The sequence below is a fragment of the Nycticebus coucang genome, chromosome 1 (assembly GCF_027406575.1).
Source record: "Nycticebus coucang isolate mNycCou1 chromosome 1, mNycCou1.pri, whole genome shotgun sequence".
NCBI classification, from domain to species: Eukaryota; Metazoa; Chordata; class Mammalia; order Primates; family Lorisidae; genus Nycticebus; species Nycticebus coucang.
This window is the reverse complement of record NC_069780.1, coordinates 37,430,732-37,452,767: the sequence shown is the minus strand read 5'-3', so window position 1 is coordinate 37,452,767 and position 22,036 is coordinate 37,430,732. Positions and strand designations below refer to the sequence as shown.

The window sequence follows — 22,036 nt, the reverse complement described above, 5'->3', positions numbered from 1 at the left end:
CCACTGCTCAACTGTCATAATAACACAGAGTTGAGGATTTCAGTTGGGTTTGGGCTTCCTTGTGACTGTTAGGTAATTCATCAAAGCCTCTGTGTCTGGGTGTATGTGTGTGTTAGGGAGATAACCAGGAAAAAAGCTATCTATTGAATGAGATATTTTTATTGTTCTACTTTATCTCCCCCAAATTTGTAAAAATACCCTGGTTTAAAATGAGCCAGCTCCCTCTGTTTAGAATAGAGAAACAATTGTACGTTTTCCTCTACGTCCACAAACCTAATAACTAATATAGGTGGTTTGTGCCAGGTGCTTTATCTCTACAAAGAAAATACTATTAGAGGATGGTCACATTTCATGATACACGTAATTTTCTTGAATATTTCAAAGTGGACCAGTATTCTCAAACTTTTATAACTTAAAGTCAATTTTCTCATAGGGATAAATGTCAGGTAGGTGTATTTTCAGAACCTATAGAACTATATCTATGCAGTTTTATGTTTTAAAACAATTTTAATCACAATAAATAAATACACACTAATAGTTTTTGTTAATCCAAAGTTCTTGGTTCTGACAATTGTTTTCCAGTTTAACCATGAGTACTACTACTTAATCAGTGCCTATAGCTCAGTGGGTAGGGCGCCAACCACATACACCGAAGCTGGTGGGTTTGAACCCGGCCCAGGGCCAGCAAAACAACAATAACAACTGCAACAAGAAAATAGCCAGGCATTGTGGCAGGTGCCTGTAGTCCCAGCTACTTGGGAGGCTGAGGCAAGAGAATCACTTAAGCCCAAGAGTTGGAGGTTGCTGTGAGCTGTGACGCCACAGCACTCTACCAAGGGTGACATAGTGAGATTCTGTCTCACAAAAAAAAAAAAAAAGTTGGCTAGCATTGTTGTAACTTGCCAACAGTGATTTTTTTTTTATTATTATTAAATCATAGCTGTGTGCATTAATGTAATCATGGGGTACAATGTGCTGGTTTGATATACAATTTGAAATGTTTTCATCAAACTGGTTAACATAGCCTTCACGGCATTTTCTTAGTTATTGTGTTAAGACATTTATATTCTACACCTAGTAAATTTCGCATGTACCCTTGTAAGATGCACCATAGGTGTGATCCCACCAATTACCCCCCCTTCACCCATCTTTCCCCTCCCCTCCCCTCCCTCTCCCCTTTACCCTTCTTCTTGGGCTATAATTGGGTTATAGCTTTCATAGTAAGACTGAGTACCTTGGATACTTTTTCTTCCTTTCTTGAGATACTTTGCTAAGAAGAATATGTTCCAGCCGTATCCATGTAAACATGTAAGACCTCTCACCATTAACTAAGATAGACTCTCACTGGATTAAAGACTTAAACTTAAGACATGAAACTATAAAAATACTAGAAGAAAGTGCAGGGAAAACTCTTGAAGAAATCGGCTTGGGTGAATATTTTATGAGGACCCCCCGGGCAATTGAAGCAACATCAAAAATACACTACTGGGTCCTGATCAAACTAAAAAGCTTCTGCACAGCCAAGAACACAGTAAGTAAAGCAAGCAGACAGCCCTCAGAATGGGAGAAGATATTTTCAGGTTATGTCTCCAACAAAGGTTTGTCGGAGAATCCACTGAGAACTCAAACGTATTAGCAAAAAAAGAACAAGTGATCCCATCTCAGAGTGGGCAAGGGCCTTGAAGAGAAACTTCTCTGAAGAAGACAGGTGCACAGCCTACAGACGTATGAAAAAATGCTCATCGTCCTTAATCATCAGAGAAATGTAAATCAAAACTATTTTGAGGTATCATCTAACTCCAGTAAGATTAGCCCATATCACAAAATCCCAAGACCAGAGATGTTGTCATGGATGTGGAGAAAAGGGAACACTTCATTGCTGGTGGGAATGCAAACTAATACGTTCCTTTTGGAAAGATGTTTGGCCAACAGTGATTTTTAAAATAACAGCACAGTAATCACCAAACCACACTCAAGATTTCAGAGGCCCCTACGATCCAGAGTGGTTCAGAAGACCAGAAAGGTGGTTATTTCCATTTCCCACTAATGGTACTGCTCTCATGTGGCAATACATTAAACGTGCTTTTACATCCGTTGGGACACCACCTTTGAAATTGTGTGATTCCTGAGTATAGTTTAGATGTAGGGGATGTCCTCTTTCAAATTTCAAATAGACAGTACATCCTTATAAATATCATATGTAGTAATTTCAAAATGTCATGCCTCAGCTTCATGTAAAATGCAGCCATAACCTTATTTTGCAGATGAAGGAATGGATGCTGAGAGTGAATAGGAAGTTTCTCATGATGAGTGGTGGGATCAGGATTAGTTGTTTTGCCTTAAAACGCCATGCTGTTTCCATGACTGGGATGGCCAAAAGTGAAGAGGACTAAATCCAGAGATTCTGCAGAAGTAGCTTCTGTTAGAGGGGAAGAGGATTTTGTGAGCCTGGGAGGGAGGGGGAAATTTTGCCATGGGGATTTATTTATTTATTTTTCTTTTTTAGAGAAAAATATTTCACTTTATCACCCTCAGTAGAGTGCTGGGGCATCACAGCTCACAGCAACCTCCAGCTCTTGGGCTTAGGTGATTCTCTAGCCTCAGCCTCCCAAGTAGCTGGGACTATACACAGGCACCCACCACAACGCCCGGCTATTTTTTTTGTTGTTGCAGTTTGGCCGGAGCCAGCATCCTACTCACTGAGCCACAGGCGCCGCCCACGCCATGTGGTTTTAAAACTGTGACCTATAGGCCATTTGAATGTTTATCTAAAATTCCCATTTCTGGGTAATTTCCCCCAAACTGATTAAGTTAGAGCCTGTGGCAGAGCACGGAGAACTGAGTTTTTAACAATCTCCATGTTTTACCATAATTAAAATTTCCTTACATTGTTGGGGGGCTTACTTGACCTTAGACCTGAACACACCCCCCGTCCCATCCATGCATATACACACACAGAGTTCAAGGACACCTGCACCTACTAAAGCTTTCTGGAAGATATTCAGTAGCTAGGAGGTGCAGTGGGTGGCGTGCTTCTCTGTATAGGAAGGAATCAGACTGTGACTGGCCAGCCGGGGCCTTACTCATGCTATTCTTATTGTGCCTCTGACCTTTTACAGACATGTATTTCAGCACCGAGGACTATGAACCGGGTGCTTGCACCTGGGATAATGTCAGTGCTAACGTTTCACTGGAGGAAGTTGCTATCTGGCTGGCCCAGTGCCCACTTTGCAGAGGCAGGAGAGGGAGGGAAAGCAGCCTCTCCCCTCTGCTGGGACTTCCTGTGAGGGATTGTCTTCATGATCTGGCATCTCCCACCCCACATTCTTCAAACCACATGCTTGTTGATTTGTCAAATCTCTTGAATCTGTTTCATAGCAATCTGCATTTTCACCGTACCTATCCCCTCTTACCTCCCACTCAATACGGTCTCAAATGGAGTTTTATTAAAATATTCTTAGCCAGGCCTACCAACTCCCTACTACAGCTTAATTAATCAAGACATAAATAAGTTAATAATGTAAGTCAATTTTTGTCTATTCCAGTATCTGGCATCATTATTGGCCCAATGACCTTAGTCTTCCTTTCTGCCTTGTCACCGCACATCACCCATAACAGCGTTTCATAAAGTCTAATCAGCTCTGCTCCTGAAATAGATCCCAAAATAGATCCCAAAATTGCCTACTTCATTCATGCCCGCTGTTACCAATGTCCCAGCTACCACCATCATCTCCTTTGGAAATGGGAGAGAAATTATCCTTCTAAATGTTCTCTCTGATTGAATTATTTTATGATGATTAAAAATAAATATTAATATTTATAAGTAGTACTTATTATACTTCTTATATTACAATCTATTCTGCATGTAGCAGCCTGTATTATAATTAAAAATATGAATCACATCATGCCATTAACTGCTTAAAACCCACCAGTGCCTGTACAGTGCAGTTAGAATAAAATGAATTTTATTATGATTAATTATAATATCACTATCTCTGTGCCACAGAAAACCCTCCCAGGCCCTGCGAGTTTTGGTCTGCGCCCCCCGCCGCAACCTGCATCTCTTGCTGTGGTGCCTCTTGGCCTTGTACTGTTTGTGCTTTGCAATTAATCCCTCCGGTGCTGTGTTCTCAGGACCTCTTTTGTTTATCAATTATCAGCTCTCGTCTCTGTTTCCATAGAAGACCATCCTGTCCCCTGTCCCTAGTCAGTATCACTTTCCCCAGGTTTGTTCTTTTTTGGCACCCTAATCACTACCTGACACTATTAAGCTAATTTTTATGGACTTGTTAGTCTCCGCCACTAGAATATGGGGATTTGTTAAAACAGATTTCTTCTTTTTCTCTTAAGTCTTTTGATATTAAAAAGAACCTTCTATGGAGTACTATAGAATACTGTTTTTTGTTGTTGTTGTTCACTAATTAAATCAAAAATTTCAGAAGAGATATCTGTGCTCTCTGGATTTGCTAATGTTAAGAACTATGTTCTTGCCTCAATATTCAGGCAGTGTTTAATAGTTGTGATATTTATGTGTAACAGTTCCTTAATTTGAGATTTCAGTGGAGCTGTTAAAAGGGTTTATGGATAATGTCATTCGCTTAATGACAGGAATACATTTCTAAAAACATGCACCCTGAAAAATATGTTATTAGGTGATTTTATTCTTTTGAGAACATCGCATAGTGTACTTCTACAAACTTAGATGGCATGTATGCTTATATATATTTATGTATTTTTTTTCATATGGAAAAACAAATGTCCCAGCACCCTTACTGAGCATCAGTCATTTCCTTACTTGATCTACAGTGCCAATGTCAAGTACCATATATCAGGGCTTCTGTATTTGCTCCATTATAATCTTTGGGGACCAGGGTATGACTGTATAGCATCATATGGTAAATGACAGAGAACAGGCTCGGCACCTGTAGCACTTTGGTTACAGGGCCAGCCACATACACCGAAGTTGGCGGGTTCAAACCCAGCCCGGGCCTGCTGAACAACAATGACAACCACAAAATAGCCATGCGTTGTGGTGGGTGCCTGTAGTCCCAGCTACTTGGGAGGCGGGGGAAGAGAATCACTTAAGCCCAAGAGTTTGAGGTTGCTGTGAGCTGTGATGCTATAGCACTCTACTGAGGGTGACCTAGTGAGACTCTGTCTTAAAAAAAAAAAAAAGAGAACAGCTCTGGCCTCATCGACATCCTCCCTTGTACTTCACAGATTTCTTGTCCAAAGACATTTGCACTAATGTTTTTCTCTCTTTTCAGTAGCGTTCACCAATAGTTTTTTTAATTTACTTACAAATAGATTCAATTTATAGGGTCAAGTGCAAAGTCATTATCAGGCGGTTCTTCAAATCTGTCCTGCAGGATGCTGTCTGCAACTGTGTGATTCTGGGCCTGGTTTTGTTGTTGTTTGTTTGTTTGTTTGAGACAGAGCCTCAAGCTGTGCCCTGGGTAGAGTGCCTTGACGTCACAGCTCACAGCAACCTCAAACTCTTGGGCTTAAGCGATTCTCTTCCCTCAGCCTCCCAAGTAGCTGAGATTACAGGCACCCACCACAACACCTGGCTTTTTTTCGGTTTTAGTTGTCATTGTTGTTTGGCAGGCCCGGGCTGGGTTCGAACCCCCCAGCCTTGTGTATGTGGCTGGTGCCCTAGCCTCTGAGCTATAGGTGCCGAGCTCAAAAGAAAGTTCGCCCCAAAGCAAGTTCTTGAAATAGAGGTAAGAGGACTCCTAGGAGGCCATTCAGACATTTTCAAATATCCAAGTAGCCATGCCAACATCTACAAGTTTCTGAATTGGTCACAAGGATTTCTCTGGGGTTTCTCTTGGAGGAGCAAGCAGATGAGCTCAGCAACATAGCCACGGCCAACTGCTGTCAGGGTGGCACATTTGAAGAGTGACTGACCCAGCAAGACATCACCTATCAACACTTTGCAACCTTTCACATAAGATGAGGTGAATGCTTGAAGAGAAAAAGGGGAATAAAGAAAGAATCAATTTTGGTAGGTGGAGGAATGATCAATCTTGTTTCTGTTCAGCACTTGGGAAGATAAACTCGTAATCAAAATTATCTGTGTGGTAAGGAAGAGACTTGACTTGGCAGGTACACTGATTGGCCCGCAGACCTAAGGTTACCATATGCTGTGTCTTTGTTTATGGGAGGCCAGCAAAGAATTTCCTTATGAATGACATGTAGATACCTGAGGTCTCCTACCTTTCCCGTAGATCTGACTGACACTCACTGTTAGGAACAGCCACTGTTGGGAAGAGGGTATTTCATGGCTCAGCCTCCAGGCTTGACCTTCACCTTCCCTTTTGCAAACAGAGTTGGGGGATCCTGAGATTTTTATTTTCCTTTATAATGATTCCTTCCTCTCTTGTAGCCATAGTATGAATTCTTGGAATTTTACAGCTGGAATTACAAAGGACATTTCAGTCCCCTCATTTTAAGGACATGGACAACTGCGGGTCAGAAAACCTTCTTTCTTCCTTCTCTCTTCTTTCCTTTCTTTTTCCTCCCTCCCCAGTGGAGGAAAGACACTGTACAGACCATGTTATACACCATGATTCAAGTACTCTCCTCATGCATTTCCATTAATCATCTTTCAGGAAAAAACAAGTTTGGTTTCTTTGTGAGGCTGTGAAACCTGTTAAGTCTGCTAGATGGACTTAAGGGAGCAGTACTATTAACCTTGGCACGGAAATTATCACTGTCCTAATAATCTGGAACTATTTCAAAAGAGATTATTAATAGTTTTCTCAAAGGAAGAAAGTTTTTTGTAGAAATAAGACGACCAACCACTTTTGTGATCCTGGTGAATTTTTTGGCATTAGCATTAATCTTTACTGTGTCTACATTAATTTCACATTCTTTTTAGTTCATATAAACCCCATTTTAACTTTTTCTCCATAATTAATTTGCATCACTAATAGCAATCCTTTATCTCTTTGTTCCCATTATAAAAGTCCACAAACCAGCACATTATTCTTTCCATATGGAGTTGAAAGTTCATATTCCTTTGGCCTGGGCAAGCCTTCAGAGCAATGCATTAGATGGCACCCCATATGGTTAGCAGGGGGGAGACTGGTGGTCATTGGCACTTCAGAATAAAAATCCTTGAGAAGCCGTGTTTTGATTTCAAAATACCTTACATTTAAGTTGGAGGCCAAAAGGAGCACAGTATAATAGTGGTTATTGATTTTCATATGGGAATAATTCTATGGAAAATGCTTATTTCACATCCTATTGTGAATTTGCTAGCTGTCATTTACGTTGAGAAAAGTTAGCGCATAACCAACTTTTGTTTGGGTGGGAGTTGAGTCAGGAGATAAGAGCTGGGGGACCTCACCAGCCTGGTGTGGAGCCTCCTGCATTTTCCCAGCTCTGAAGGGCTCCCTGCCCCTGTGCTCTGGCCTGTTCCTGCTGCTCAGGGGCAGCTTCACCACAGCAGAGGCTGGGAGCCAACATCCCTCTCGGGGCTGGGGAAGGGTTGCTGTGCAGGCCTCAGAAAACCTCCAATTGGTGCTTGGCAAACGGTGGCCTCTCTCGGCTGTTCTGGAGACTTGCCCACACCTTGAACGCAGCTCATGGGTGTGCCTGGAATGTTTCTTTATAAAAAGACTAGTGATGTATCCTAGTGAGGGAAAGTTAGCTGCCAGGCCCAGTGGGAGGTGAGAGGCCAGACCATCACACAGGGGCCTCAGCCCTGTCAACCTACCGGGAATAAAGCCAGCATTGCAAGGGAGAATATACCTGTATATATATTTATTTTAGTGGAGGTTCTTACAGCAATAGGAATAAAATGAACATCAATCAGCAAATTAAGTTCTCCGTAAATCAATTTCCCAAGCAGGGATAATGAATCATAACCTCTCTTACTACCTGACAAAATGAGACGAGAGAGAGCTGTCTCAGAAAACCTCTGAGCTGTCTCTCTCTCTTCTCTGTTTTCAACATTGAAGATTAGACAAAGTAAAAGAGCAATAATAATAATAACACAGATAGAATAAGACTATAATAAAAACTGTTTCCTGGAGCACCTATTTATAAGCAGCTTGGTGCTAACTAAATACCTTAGTTATTCTTTGCAATTCCATAGAACTAATTTGCCTGTTAGGTATTATTATCCTCACTACAGATGCTGAAATATCCTAGGAAGAGTGCCCGGATTGATTAGCCATGTCTGCCATGAGCATATGTAAAAGCTGGGGGTAGTGCGACATAAACCCCTGGCCTACTGCATCACGTTGTCTCTCAAGGTGATGTAACTTAGGGGAAAAAAGATGTCTCTTCACTTTCACAGGATATTTTGGTAAAGTGTCACAGCATGACACTATTACAATAAAAGCTACCTGGTTTGAAATGGTGCTGTGGCTGAAATATGCCTGCGGGAGAGCTGGTGGCTTTCCGCAAATGACAGTCACCCACCCCAATGGCCAAGCAGCATTCCTCCCCCCTCACAGCTTCCCAGCAGCAGCATTATCACACCCCAACAATGTGCCTTTGCCCACAGACACATGGGCCCAATGGTTGGGCACTGATGGTGTCCCTGAAAAGGGCCACTGTCCTCTATTCTGAGTCAGCCTTGTTGTTCAGAGCTTAGGGAATGAGGCTTATGTCCAGTTATGGGACAATTATGTGTGCTATACACTTGTTGTCAGCAATATTTTAGGTTACTGTGATATCAAAACCTTTAGTGCTCTAAAATGACCTCTCCATACCTAACCTGTAAACTAGTAAATACCAAGTTGCCACTAATTCTAATTCTGCTTCCTCTGAAGTCTTCTGGGACCACCACCACTGCAAGAGTTAGTTTACTGATATTTTTTTCGCCCTAGAATCTAAAACTATGCTGATAAATATATACCACTTGAAAGAATAAATTACATTCTGTTAATACCATAGGATTGGGGAATAAATGATTAAGACAGTGATTTTGAGACAGACAAGGATGAAAGGAAAATAACTTATTTCAAAAGTATGTTCTTTGTATTTACCGTGATCCCATCTGAGGCACACAGCCTGGCAGCAAATACAATAAAGAAAGCCTTCTCAGGTGTGTGATTTCTGAATATGGTGGGCTGAAATGAGCGGGGAAGTGGATGCTTTAGAAAGTATGCTCAGAAAAACTGTTTAGAAAAATCATCAATCTGGGGCCAATGAGCAAAGATTGGTGCATTTTGGAAGCATGTCATTGTGTGTTACCTTGCTTTTGGCTTGTATAAAAGTCATTAACACATCCTCTCTGCTGGTATACGAAAAGCAGATAACTGATGTAAGTAACTCACCAGCAGTATCTATGATTATGGGTGCATTGTATAGCTACAAAGGGAACTTCTGCACAGAATATTAACTCATGTTCAGTTAGACTTTTTTTGTGTGTTGTGTGTTCTGGGGTGCTTTGGGCTGCAAGTAATAGAAAGCAAAACTCCAAATTGCTTAGGCAGTAAGGAATATTTTTTAATTTCAAGAACAAGAAGTCTTGACATAGGGTCACAGTGATTGTTTAATTCAGCAGCTCAGTTGAAGAACTATTTGGAAGAACTATTTTGCCATCCTGAGTTGGCTTCATCCTCAAGGTGGCCTCCGTGTGGTAGCTGGATGGCTGCTATATGTCTAGACACATATTAAAGGGCAAGAAAACATTTGTTAGATTTGGGTCATATACCCACCCTAACAACAGGTGGCATTGAGAGCTCTCCTGTTTCCTTGCCAGTTCCTTAATTTAAAAAAAATTTTTGGTTTGTTTGTTGTTTTTGCATTTTTTCAAAAATTTTTATTGAGTAGCTGTGCTTACGTGGAGATAAACACATTACAGGGCCTTGAAGAACAGTGTTAGTGCAGTATTAGCAGGAGCACTTATCTCTGCCTGGGTGGGCTTCCTGGAGCTGCTGACAGTAGAGCTCAGCTTCGAAGGAGTTTCTATAACAAAGATGGACCACAGAGTGTAAAGGTCTCACCAAGGACGCTGGCTTGGAGCCTGCTACAGGAATCCACAGAGAGACTGATAAGGCCAGTCCAGAGGAGGAAGGAGTTAGCTTAAAGTGATGTAAGTGGATTTTCAAGGAATAGAGCCAATGGGGCTTGGAGACTGATTGGACATAGGGCAGGACTGAGATGATTCCAAGAGTTTGCAGCCACACTGATCTCTTCCCCAAGGAATAGTTGTTTCAAGCTGAAAGACAAAAGTCACAAAGTTCTTCATGAGACCCTGCTCTGGATCACTTCCCCTCCCTTGGAACACTGACACAGAGTTAAGTGGCATCATCTACGGTTTCAGGATAAAGGGCTTGAGAAGTTTTATTAGGTCTTGTTTACAGAACATTTTAAGATGCTGCCGCCTAAATTTGCAGACGCTGCTTCTATGCCTATTTCCTGCCACTGGTCACCAGTCATTCTAAGTGTGGTTGATGTGAGAAATGAAATTGGTTTCTTCAATGTTTTTTTTTCTTTTCTCTTTTTGTTACAAAGTATATTTGGTGCTCTTCGAACTGGTGCTTATATGGTGTACATTTTGATGACCAAAGGCCTGAAGCAGTCAGTTTGTGACCAGAGTTTTTACATTGGACCTGTCAGCAAATTCTGGGCTTATGCATTTGTGCTAAGCAAAGCACCGGAACTAGGTGAGTGTCTTCTCTCCTTCCGTTTCCTCCCCTCTCTTTGTAGCTACATACCCATAATTTATTAAGAGTGAACAAAGAAACAAACACTCTGAAGGTCCTATCTTGTTTGCTGCAGGAAAGTTACAACGAATACATTTGAGTGCTTGACTGACTTCCACTTCTGTTTCCCTTCCCCCTCCCTCCTCGTAAATAATTGTACATTGTTCATATTAAGAGCAAACTAGTTCACATAAAACATGCTGATTTTCAAGCACCTCTAAAAATACACTTCCAGGGGCTAATAAACTACAGTCCTCTCTCTAAGGCCCATTAACAGCTAAGCTAATGTTCAATTGAGGAGGAGAGGGAAAGAGCAACGTGGCTATTTCCAAGTCCCTTATGGAAAGCATATTTTCATATCAAGTTAGGAATCAGTTTAGAAAATCAAGCTTTTCATTTGAGTGTCATGTCCTCATTGACAAAGCTAAGGGCTTGCCTCTGGCGTCGTTTGATTTTGATTATCAAAGACATTGGCCCTGGAAGTCTCATTCACCTTCCAAAAATGAATAGAAAATACTGTCGTATTGGTAGATACATAGGGTTTTCCTTTAAACTTTTTAATGATTTTCGATGTAAGTGTGGCATAAGCTAGCAGAAACAGTGAAAAATTGGAAGGATTTGATATGGCCACAATTCTCTAAGAAAAGGTCCTTATCTCTGAGTCCATCCATGAGTAATGGTCGCCACCACCTCACAAACTGGTATATATTCACAGAGAAAATCTGACCACATTAATTTTTTACCTGGAATTAAGAATTGTATGTGTTTTGCTGAAAAAAATATTTGTTATTTCTTCTCCTGTTTCCCCTAAAAATGGGTTAGAGGCTGTAATCTCATCATAAGCCACCTACAATTTATGACCAGTCTTTTTAAGATGCCCCTAGTTCATGTGCTGTGCCTACTAATCTAGGACCCGAGGTCCCTCTGACGTGTGGGTCAGCAACCTGGCCACTTTCCACTGGATGCTAGTGGTGGCTGGCAATTGGTAGGATCTATTGGTTTAGATTCTATTATACTATTATACTATTGTCTTACCAGGTTAAAGACAAAGGGAAAAACAGGAGATGCTTTTTTTTAGCCTTTCAATAATTGGGGCAGAAGTCTAAAGAAAAGTCCTCTGCTTAGTTCAGAATAACTAGATGACTATTGCATGCAGGTGCCCAGGTCGCACACACAGAGCCTGTGAAAACCCTCGAAAGTGAAATAGGCTAGTGTGGGTTCATTCAGTCCTTCCTTCAATACGTTAATTAGGCACCCACCATGGGCCAGACATTTAACAGGAGTTGGAATAAAAAGGCTACTTTTTCTTTAAAAAAAGTTACATATCTATAATATAAATTTTATGAACCAGGCCTCCAAAGGCTATTTTTCAGACAAATATTGAGATCACTTGCTGCCAAGTCATAGGCTAGAGAAGGTATTTTTCACTCTTTACAGACAGTGCCAGGAAATCTGAAGAGGAAATTTTAGGCATTTTAAAATTCTATCAGAAATATTTTGATTTGTGTTTTGGTTTATGGATACAAGCAAAGATGTTCGTCTTGTCAGATATTTTTCATTCATAGTGATTCTTTTGTGATTTACAGTCACAGGGGGTTTGAATCAGAGCACTTGCTCTCAAAGTGGGGTTGGTTTAAGAACGTGAGCATGTCGTTTTTTACTCTTGGAGTTGTGTGACTTTTTTCTTTAAAATAAATTCATATGTTATTAAGGTTTGAGAATAAGTTGGAAAATATATCCCCGACTTTTCTTTTATGCTGTATAAGTATCCTTATTAATCCTTCATCTTTTTTGACAAGGGCCTGACTATAGACAGAAAAATACGGTAAATGCATGAAATGTGATTTCCTTTACATGCCACCCTAAGCACTTTCATAACTTCTACCTCTTAATGCTTTCCAAAAAAATGCTTTTGAGAAAAATCAGATACGGTGTCATACATCTGGCCCCGAAGCCTTAGATTGCAAACAAGCAACCTCAGTCTTTTCTTCTTCGAGAAATACCTTTCCCCAGCAAGGACTACTTGTCTGTGTTGTGTTCTGAGCTCTATCCAGTTGTATATTTGAGGGGATTGAAATAAAATGTCCTGGCTCGGCGCCTATAGCTCAAGCAGCTAGGGCGCCAGCCACATACACCAGAGCTGGCAGGTTTGAACCAGCCCGGGCCCACCAACAACAATGACAACTATAACCAAAAAATAGCCAGGCATTGTGGCAGGTGCCTGTAGTCCCAGCTACTTAGGAGGCTAAAGCAAGAGAATCACTTAAGCCCAAGAGTTGGAGGTTGCTGTGAGCTGTGATGCCACAGCACTCTATCCAGGACAACAGCTTGAGACTCTTGTCTCAAAAAAAAAAGAAAGAAAGAAAGAAAGAAAATGTCCTTTCTAGCTTTTGGAGGAATATTTGAAGGGCTACGTCAAGTTGTCCACAGTGGTCAGTTTCCTTCCAAAATGTGATTAGACCCAAGTTCTCTTGACTTCTATTCCAGATTGAAATCAAGGTTTTAGGAAGGTGGATAGAGTTAGGGTTCTGAGAGAAAAACCATTAGAACAGCGCTAAGAGGTATGCAAGTCACCCCCTGCCTATGTGCTGGTCCTGATGACACTAGTATCACCTGTAAATTAACCTAGGCCCAAATGTTCCGTTCCCCTTGTGCCCACAGCAGACATATTGAGCGCAGTCTTCCCTCTTAAGCCCAGAAGGAACCTTAGTCAAATCTACCACTTGCAGTCCCCCGAGTGGTGCGGCCACCTGCATGATAATCCGTTTCCCTGGGGAGATCTCATTCATCACAATAATTTGCAGTAGTGGTTTGTAGCTTACCCAATTATCCCTCCCTTCACGGTTACAATATGGAATTGAAGTGTTAATGGTAGGCTGAAGTGTTAGGAAAAATGATATTCTAATCTTAACATAGTTCTCCAGTGGACCTAATTAGTGACACAAATTCTCCATGCAGTTTCAGATCATTAATAGAGGTATTTTCATGTTCTGAGTACCCTTTTTCAATTTTTAAAACATAAAATATTATCCTTCAAATATTCTAGAGTTCTTTTGCCAATGGCCTTTTCGGGGTAAGCTGCTGAGTCAAAACAGATCCGAAAATCTGTACAAGGGTTTCCGAGGCAACCAGCCCCTGGCCCTTATTTAGTGAACATGAGTCCTTGAATTTTTTTTTTTTTTTGAGACAAAGTCTCACTTTGTTCCCCTTACAGAGTGCTGTAGCATCACAGCTCAAAGCAACCTCAAACCCTCCCTCAAGCGATTCTCTTGCCTCAGCCTCCCAAGTAGCTGGGACAACAGGCACCCACCCCAATGCCTGGCTAATTTTAGAGATGGAGTCTCACTCTTGGCTCAGGCTGGTCTTGAACTTCTGAGCTCAGGCAATCCACCCACCTGGGTGTGAGCCACCACAACTGGCCCCAAATTTTTACAGTTAGAAAACTTTGTTGCCACCATTTAATTAAGAAAGATTTATCCATCTAAATTATTTAGAACTTTTCTTATGTTTATAGGTCCCAAGTTCTGCTTTTTTCAATATTCTAATATTCTGGACTCCCTTATAAACACCAAAAGGGAAAGGTCTTCTGAGAAAAAGGACAGTGCTTCCATGTTCAATACTGACAGTGCATTTCACACCCCCCAAAATGTATATGCCTGCAGTTTTCATTAAACTCTGTTTTTAAATTGTGGTAACATGTACATCATATTCACATTGTTGTGCAACCATCACATCATCCATTCTCGAATTTTTGCATCTTCCCCAACTGAAATTCTATATCCATTCAACATTAACTCCTTCACTAAACTCTTAATAGCAAGAGCTTTCTGCTTCAGCAGAAAACAATGAGCTCATTTCAATGAATTGTAGGGTTACAATGTATGAGAACAATTGAGAGGAAAAGAGCCACCAACCTGCTGTGTGTGCCAAATCTTTGAGCACCTTCTGTTTGGATTATATTAAAACCTGCTGAGATTTGTTTTTGTTAAAACTTGGAAACATCTGTTCTGAGCCTAGGTCCTTGCTCAGTTGAGCATGTCATTGTTTTTGAAACTCTGACTCAGCAGCACTCCAGCTAGCTCTGTGAGAGGGGCTCGGCCTTCTGGGACAAGCTGCACACGCAGAGTAGGCTTTCCATCTCTCTTGGTGGCTGCAGCATTCTGGGGAATTCCAAATGCTGAGCCATTTCCCTGTAACGGCAAAGTAATCTGTACTTCCCAGGTGGGTGGATAGAAGGGCTAGTTCAGGAGGACACAGAGGTATGAGAAACACCATGCCCTGCTGTGAGCTATCTCCTGACTGATGAGAGCGAACTAAAGTTTAGAGAGTTCATGGTCAAGAGAACAAGAACCAGGAGGTGGCTAAAACAGGTGACATGAGAAATGTTCAAGGGTCAAAAGTCACATTGTCTGTACTTTGGCACGTTCATTTCTGTAATGCCACCCGGACATTTGAACAAGAACGATTGGTTGGCTGACATCAAATACACGAAGTCCCTGGCATAGTTTACATTTCTGGATCACTCGGGGGCTTCTAGAAAGCTTGTAAATGCTGTGATGTGACATGACTCTTGCTCGTGATAAAATAAATGTGATCTGTTGTTTCCCCAGAGAAAAGATAATTGATACCTGCCAAAGCCGCATGACTGACCTGTCTCAGCTGCAATATCAAAGAACATGAGCGGTGTTCTTTGACCTCTGACCAGTTGCCTCTTGCCTGAGGCAAACTAGCATTCTATTGGTCAGTGGTCTCAGGGTCAGTAACCTTGATATGACTTGAGAAGTAAGTGGCTTATTGTCCAGCTCCACAGCCCTTACTGAGAGATGCTCATCTTCATTACGTCACCTACCTACCAACCTGCATCCTTGTTCTATTTTTTTTTTTAAGACCCAGTCTCACTTCGTTGCCCTCAGTAGAGTGCTGTACCGTCACAGCTCACAGCAATCTTCAACTCCTGGGCTTAGGCGATTCTCTTGCCTCAGCCTCCCAAGTAGCTGGGACTACAGGCACCCGCCACAACGCCCGGCTATTTTTTGTTGCAGTTTGGTTGGGGCTGGGTTCGAACCTGCCACCCTCCATATATGGGGCTGGTGCTCTACAACTGAGCCACAGGTGCTGCCCTGCATACTTATTCTAAAGAACATTCTTTTTTTTTTTTTTTTTTTTTTGAGACAGAGCCTCAAGCTGTTGCCCTGGGTAGAGTGCTGTGGTGTCACAGCTCACAGCAACTTCAAACTCTTGGGCTCAAGTGATTCTTCTGCCTCCGCCTTCCAAGTAGCTGGGACTACAGGCGCCCGCCACAACGCCTGGCTATTTTTTGGTTGCATTCGTCATTGTTGTTTGGCAGGCCTGGGCTGGATTCGAACCCGCCAGCTCAGGTGTATGTGGCTGGTGCCTCAGCTGCTTAAGCCACAGGCACCGAGACCTAAAGAACATTCTTAAGTGAATTCAAATTAATTTTGTTATCAAGATTTCATGACACACTCTTACTCACCACCCCAAACCCTCCCCCAAATAACTAGAAACACTTAGTGTGTCTTAGCTCCCCTCTGCCACGCTCCAGACAGGACAAGCACAAGGCAGCTCTCAGCTCCAGGTCTGTAAGTTCCATGCTCCACCCACGTGAGCCCATTCTAATGTGCACTGTCTTAACCATTCTTTAGACAGTAAAATTTTAACATAAAAATGAAGATAGAGTTGAGTTAAATCTTCTAGAGAAGGAGGAAAATGCTTATTACTTTAGGGTAAGTAACATTTATTACAATGTGTTTGGATATTGTGTGGGATTTATATTTTAATTCATGCTAAGAGACTCATAAAAAAATCTCAATTACCAATGACTCAATTTGCTTTTAACATACAAATCTTGTACGTCTGCCTTATTTCCACTGTAAATAAAGGTAGACTGGAATTATTGTGTTTACATTATAGTCCACGGAGGGAAGGGAAGCACATAATAATACTTACACAGAAATAGTGGAGTTCTGACAGGCACGCCCAAATAGCACTTTACCACTCAGCAGTGGACTCTGTGTTTCCGCGTGACACTCGTTTTGTCCTGTAAGTGTCCACACGGGAGTTAGCATCACCATCTGTCTTTATCAGCCTGTCTGACATTTATAATAAAAATTGGACATCTTGCAAGAGAGAAGAGGACTTCAGTGAAAACTTTATAATAGGGCGGCGCCTGTGGCTCAAGGAGTAGGGCGCCGGTCCCATATGCCGGAGGTGGCGGGTTCAAACCCAGCCCCGGCCAAAAACCACAAAAAAAAAAAAAAAGAAAAGAAAAGAAAACTTTATAATAGATTCAGAAATACGGCAACTTTTTCTGCTTTTAACAAATGGATGACGTAATAATGTCTAACAATTCAGTAGGGACATAAACTAGTATCAACTGATGAATGGAGTGAGGCCCCGCCTGTATTATTCCAAGCACAGCCACGAGAACCTGCTGAGTCTTTCCCCCACCCAGCATTTCTAGACCTTGCCCAGTGCTAAGTGTTTGGGCCATCTGTGAAGTATAGGAGGGTCAAGACAAGGGTAAGTCCTAGTTCCCTTTGCACTTCATTAAATTTGAAAAGAAGGAGGACCTTTCTAGTTCTTGTTGTTACACAAAAAGAAGTCAAATTTAGGGTGGCGCCTGTGGCTCAGTGAGTAGGACACTGGCCCCATCTACCAAGGGTGGCGAGTTTGAACCCCTCCCCAGCCAAACTGCAACAAAAAATAGCGGGGCATTGTGGTGGGCCCCGTGGCAGGCGCCTGTAGTCCTAGCTACTCGGGAGGCTGAGGCAAGAGACTCTCCTAAGCCCAGGAGTTGGAGGTTGCTGTGAGCTGTGACGCCACAGCACTCTATGGCGGGCAATAGAGTGAGACTCTGTGTCTTAAAAATAAATAAATAACTCTGAGTTTGCTCAAGTTCATGAACAATGTTTGTTTTTCCCATGTCAGATGACCGCAGAGGTAGGAGAAAAGAAAGCAGCACTTGGCTGCATAAACCTGTTTCTGCTCCACAGGCCGGTGTCTCTTCCCTTATTCTCTTACTTGTGAATAGAATTGAGCTTGCTCTTTGTCCATTTTTATGTAATGTAAATGCTTTACAGTGTATTTTTCAGAATCCCTAGACTTTTCAGAGAACCGTTATGCAGCCTCCACCCACCTGAGCAGAAACCTGGCTTCTGTAATATAAATTCTCTACCTTAGAAGCCGTGGACTTTTCCTTCAAAGGCATATTGTTAGAAGAAATGTTGATACACCTTGGAAAGCTTTTTCACAGTTAATCTCATAAAATGAAAGTTATTTTCAGTTTCTTCTCTCCCCCCACATGATTCACTGGTATAAAATATTCCTATTACCCTACTCAGCAAGTGTGTATAGGAGACGGCTTTTGTTCCTCTTTCTTCTCTCTTTACCCTTTGCTTAAATTTTCCTTTTTTTTTTTTAAACTGCCATTTGAAAAGACTTTATAATTTTTTTTTTTTTTGAGACAGAGTTTCACTATGTCACCCTGGGTAGAGTGCCATGGTGTCACAGCTCACAGCAGCCTCAAACTCTTAGGCTTAAGTGATTCTCTTGCCTCAGCCTCCCAAGTAGCTGGAACTACAGGTGCCTGCCCAACCCAGCTATTTTTTGTTGCAGTTGTCACTGTTTAGCTGGCCTGGGCTGGGTTCGAACCCGCCAGCCTGATTCTATGTGGCTGGCGCCATAACCACTGTGCTACAGGCACCAAGCCAAGACTTTATAATTTTAACGGAGCTCACAAAGATATGTATTCAAGGGGTGGGATACCTTCTATCATATGTCCAAAAAAAAAATTATGATTTTACTATATCAGAGAGGCCTAAGAACATTCTGCTGAGCACTTGAGTTTCAGCCGGTTTCTTTTGCTTGATAAGTGATCTGAGACCAATCACCTTGGGAATCACACCCATAGGTGATAATTCCTAAAATGTATGGTTGAGTTCAGAATCACCTGGTTGTAATGTCCCTTGACATCAGCAATCAGGAGGATTTTGTGTAAAATAAAAGTAACATTTGTTACTTGCCTGCCATGTGTCAAGAGGGGATGTTGATGATCGTACTGAATTCCAAGTTACCATCATTAATTATCCTCATTTTATAGTTGAGGAAACTAGAAAATAGTAAAGGTAAGTGACTTGCCCCAGGGCACCACGCTAGTAAATACCAGCCCTGGATTCTAATCCCATCCATGACTGTCCACTACCAGCTCAAGACACCTGCCCTCTTGCAAAATTGTAAATGATCATTAGCTATGGTCCCAGGGCTCATCGTGTACCTTGGTTCCCTTCTTGGTCTTTCAGGAGATACGATATTCATCATTCTGAGGAAGCAGAAGCTGATCTTCCTGCACTGGTATCACCACATCACTGTGCTCCTGTACTCCTGGTACTCCTACAAAGACATGGTTGCCGGAGGAGGCTGGTTCATGACTATGAACTATGGCGTGCACGCCGTCATGTACTCCTACTATGCCTTGCGAGCCGCGGGGTTCCGAGTCTCCCGGAAGTTTGCCATGTTCATCACCTTGTCGCAGATCACGCAGATGCTGATGGGCTGTGTCATTAACTACCTGGTCTTCTCCTGGATGCAGCATGAGCAGTGTCACTCTCACTTTCACAACATCTTCTGGTCCTCGCTCATGTACCTCAGCTACCTTGTGCTCTTCTGCCATTTCTTCTTTGAGGCCTACATCGGCAAGATGAGGAAAACAGCCAAGGCTGAGTAGTGTCGGGACTGAGGAGGAAGCCATAGCTCAGGGTCATCAAGAAAAATAACAGACAAAAGAAAATGGCACAAGGAATCACATATGGTGCAGCTAAAACAAAACAAAACATAAGGAGCAAACACAAACCCAAGGCAGCTTAGGGATAATTAGGTTGACTGAACCCAGTAAGTTTATGACCCTTTAGGGTGAGGACTCACTGTGCGCACCTCCATCTCAAAGCACCTGCTGGGAGACACACCCCCTTCTTTATCTGTCAACTCTATGACAAAGGAGAGCAAACAGGAGCCAGAGGCAGAGAGACACTAGTAGAAGGCAAGCAAAGGCTATTCTTAGCAACTTGATATGAAAAGATAGCTTTACTAAGTGTTATAGTTCTCTAAGGATGGAAGAATTTTACTTTAGAAACTGTGCGAGCACACACACAGACACACACACAATCCTTTCTAATTTTCAATCAACACCAACCTGGAGCCAATAGAAAAGATGAAAATGGAAGAGACACAGAGAGTGTATCTAGAATGATAATGCTTTTGTAGAAATTAAGGCCTTTTTAAGAAAGGTTAGTCATGGTAGCCCCATGAGAAAAAGATGTCTTAATCATCTTAATCCTTTATAAAAACAGATGTAAACAATTATATTTCCGCTTTAAAAAAAAAAAAAGACTTCACTGCATAGCTTCAGGCTAGTGAGTTTGCCAAAACCACAAGGGGCGCAATACCGTCCCAAAGCTCTTCCTGGGAGGATGGAAACAGGGCAGCCCAGGTCCCGGAGGGGCAGCTCCATCCCAGAGCATTTCTGATAGTTGAGCTATGCTTTCTACTCTTAAACAAGATAGGAAGGAATGTCCTTTTGTTCAGTGGCCCCAGGCTTTTGAACAGAGGAGTAAATGCAGAATCGAAAAGATAAAAACTTATCCAAATGATTGGAAAATGGATTCTGTACTATCTGAACAAAGACCCAGCCCAGTACCACCCCTGAGCTGGGGGAGGGAGAGAAACAGTGGGGAAAGGTGAGCCACACATTAAGTCCATAACCAATATACAAACCCCTCCCTATTTGACTTCACAAATACTCCTAATTTTCCAAATGAAACCCTGTGGGACAGTATATTTTCTATATTTTTGTGAATTTCAAAAAGAAATCTGCAGGGCTCTTCTTGATACTGGGTTAACACTGTGTTTCCGCATCATCTGCGTTTGCTCCCCAAGCAATGTGGAGGTGTTCAAAGCGCCCTCTGCTGGCTGAGTGGAGATACTTCAACAAACACGCTTCATGGCAAGTTTGGCTGAGAGTTGACAACAAAGGGCCCCGGATAGACTTAACACACCCCTCCCCACCCAAATTTTAAATGACATAAAATACTTGTCATACTTTAGCCAAATCAGAAGATATCCATCCTGCTTCAAGTCAGCTTCAGAAATTTTTTAAAAGGGACTTTAGCTCTGGAACTCAAAAATCAATTTATTAAGAGCCATATTCTTTTAAAAAACAAAAAGCTAGGTAATATCATCTGTAATATTTCAGTCCTTTATAAGCCAAATAAATGTGTCAATGTTCCTAGTATTTCAAAGAAGCAACTGTAAAGTTGTTCAATGTGACATGATAGTATTATAATTGGTTAAGTAGCTTAATGATAAATTGGGTGAAAGATTAGGGGCTATCACCCTGCATAGATGACACACACTTCACCACACTTACACGCACACAAATGTGGGGAACACTGAACTTCAGATCCCAAATAAAGAGAAACATTTTCTGGCTAGCAGAAAAAGAAACCATGGTTTATCTTTCTTGCTTTATTTGAAAGTGTACAGTAAAAGGGATTTTTTGAATTATTTTTATATTGTTTTAGCTTTAATTGTGCTGTCATTCATGAAACAGAGCTGCTCTGCTTTTCTGTCAGAGATGGCAAGGGCTTTTTCATCATTTCGTTTATGTGTGGAATTTAAAAAGAATAAAGTTTTATTCCATTCTGTGTGAATGGTTTGAACCACGAACAAGCATCTGTGCAAACCACATCATGACTGGAATAACTGGGGAAGGGAGCTGTTACGTTTGTGTTACGTTAATTGTGACTAGTCTAGGATGTCTTGACACAATTGATAGAGGAATGTGTTGTTGTTGGGGGGGGGAACTGACATGAGTTGAACAACCAGTAAGTTCTTAGGATACAAATAATGTTATTTTTGAGCTTTGCAAATAAGTTATACTGTGCAATAAGCCTTGTTTCCCTCATCACAGAAAATGAGCAGAATAATTAAAATGAGGAAAAGGCTACACAATAAGTTAACTTGAGTTTAATTGAAGGACCCAGTAGAGGCTCATCTGGTTGCTTAATTATTTAATTCAGTAATTTATCATAGATCTCTTAATGCAGGTTAGAATTTAAAAAATGAGCAGAAACCTTAAGAAGACTCGACATGATGTTTCCAAAGCACTTTTTATTATGGTACTAGGTTCATGTTTGTGTTCATTGTAAGATAATTTAGAATTTTTGTTTACAAGTTGAATGTCGAATAAGTAGTTTTTAAATTAGATAACTATATCTATAGGCATCCCCTGTGTTTATCATGGAAGGAAAAAAGCCACATATTTAGAAAAAAAAAAATTCTGGTATTATAGCTTT

The 22,036-nt window shown here is 41.5% G+C and overlaps 1 protein-coding gene across 2 annotated transcripts in view; it reads left to right on the top strand.

The window, feature by feature from the left end:
* The window catches only part of ELOVL6 (ELOVL fatty acid elongase 6), a 144,269-nt gene extending 122,878 nt beyond the window's left edge, over positions 1-21,391 (top strand). For both annotated transcript variants that reach the window (XM_053566020.1, XM_053566099.1), the window contains 2 exons: positions 10,477-10,628; positions 18,986-21,391. In XM_053566020.1, the coding sequence (XP_053421995.1) occupies positions 10,477-10,628; positions 18,986-19,410 (577 nt within the window). In that variant the 3' untranslated portion in view covers positions 19,411-21,391. The remainder of the gene's footprint in view (positions 1-10,476; positions 10,629-18,985) is intronic.
* The last annotated feature ends 645 nt before the right edge of the window (positions 21,392-22,036 follow it).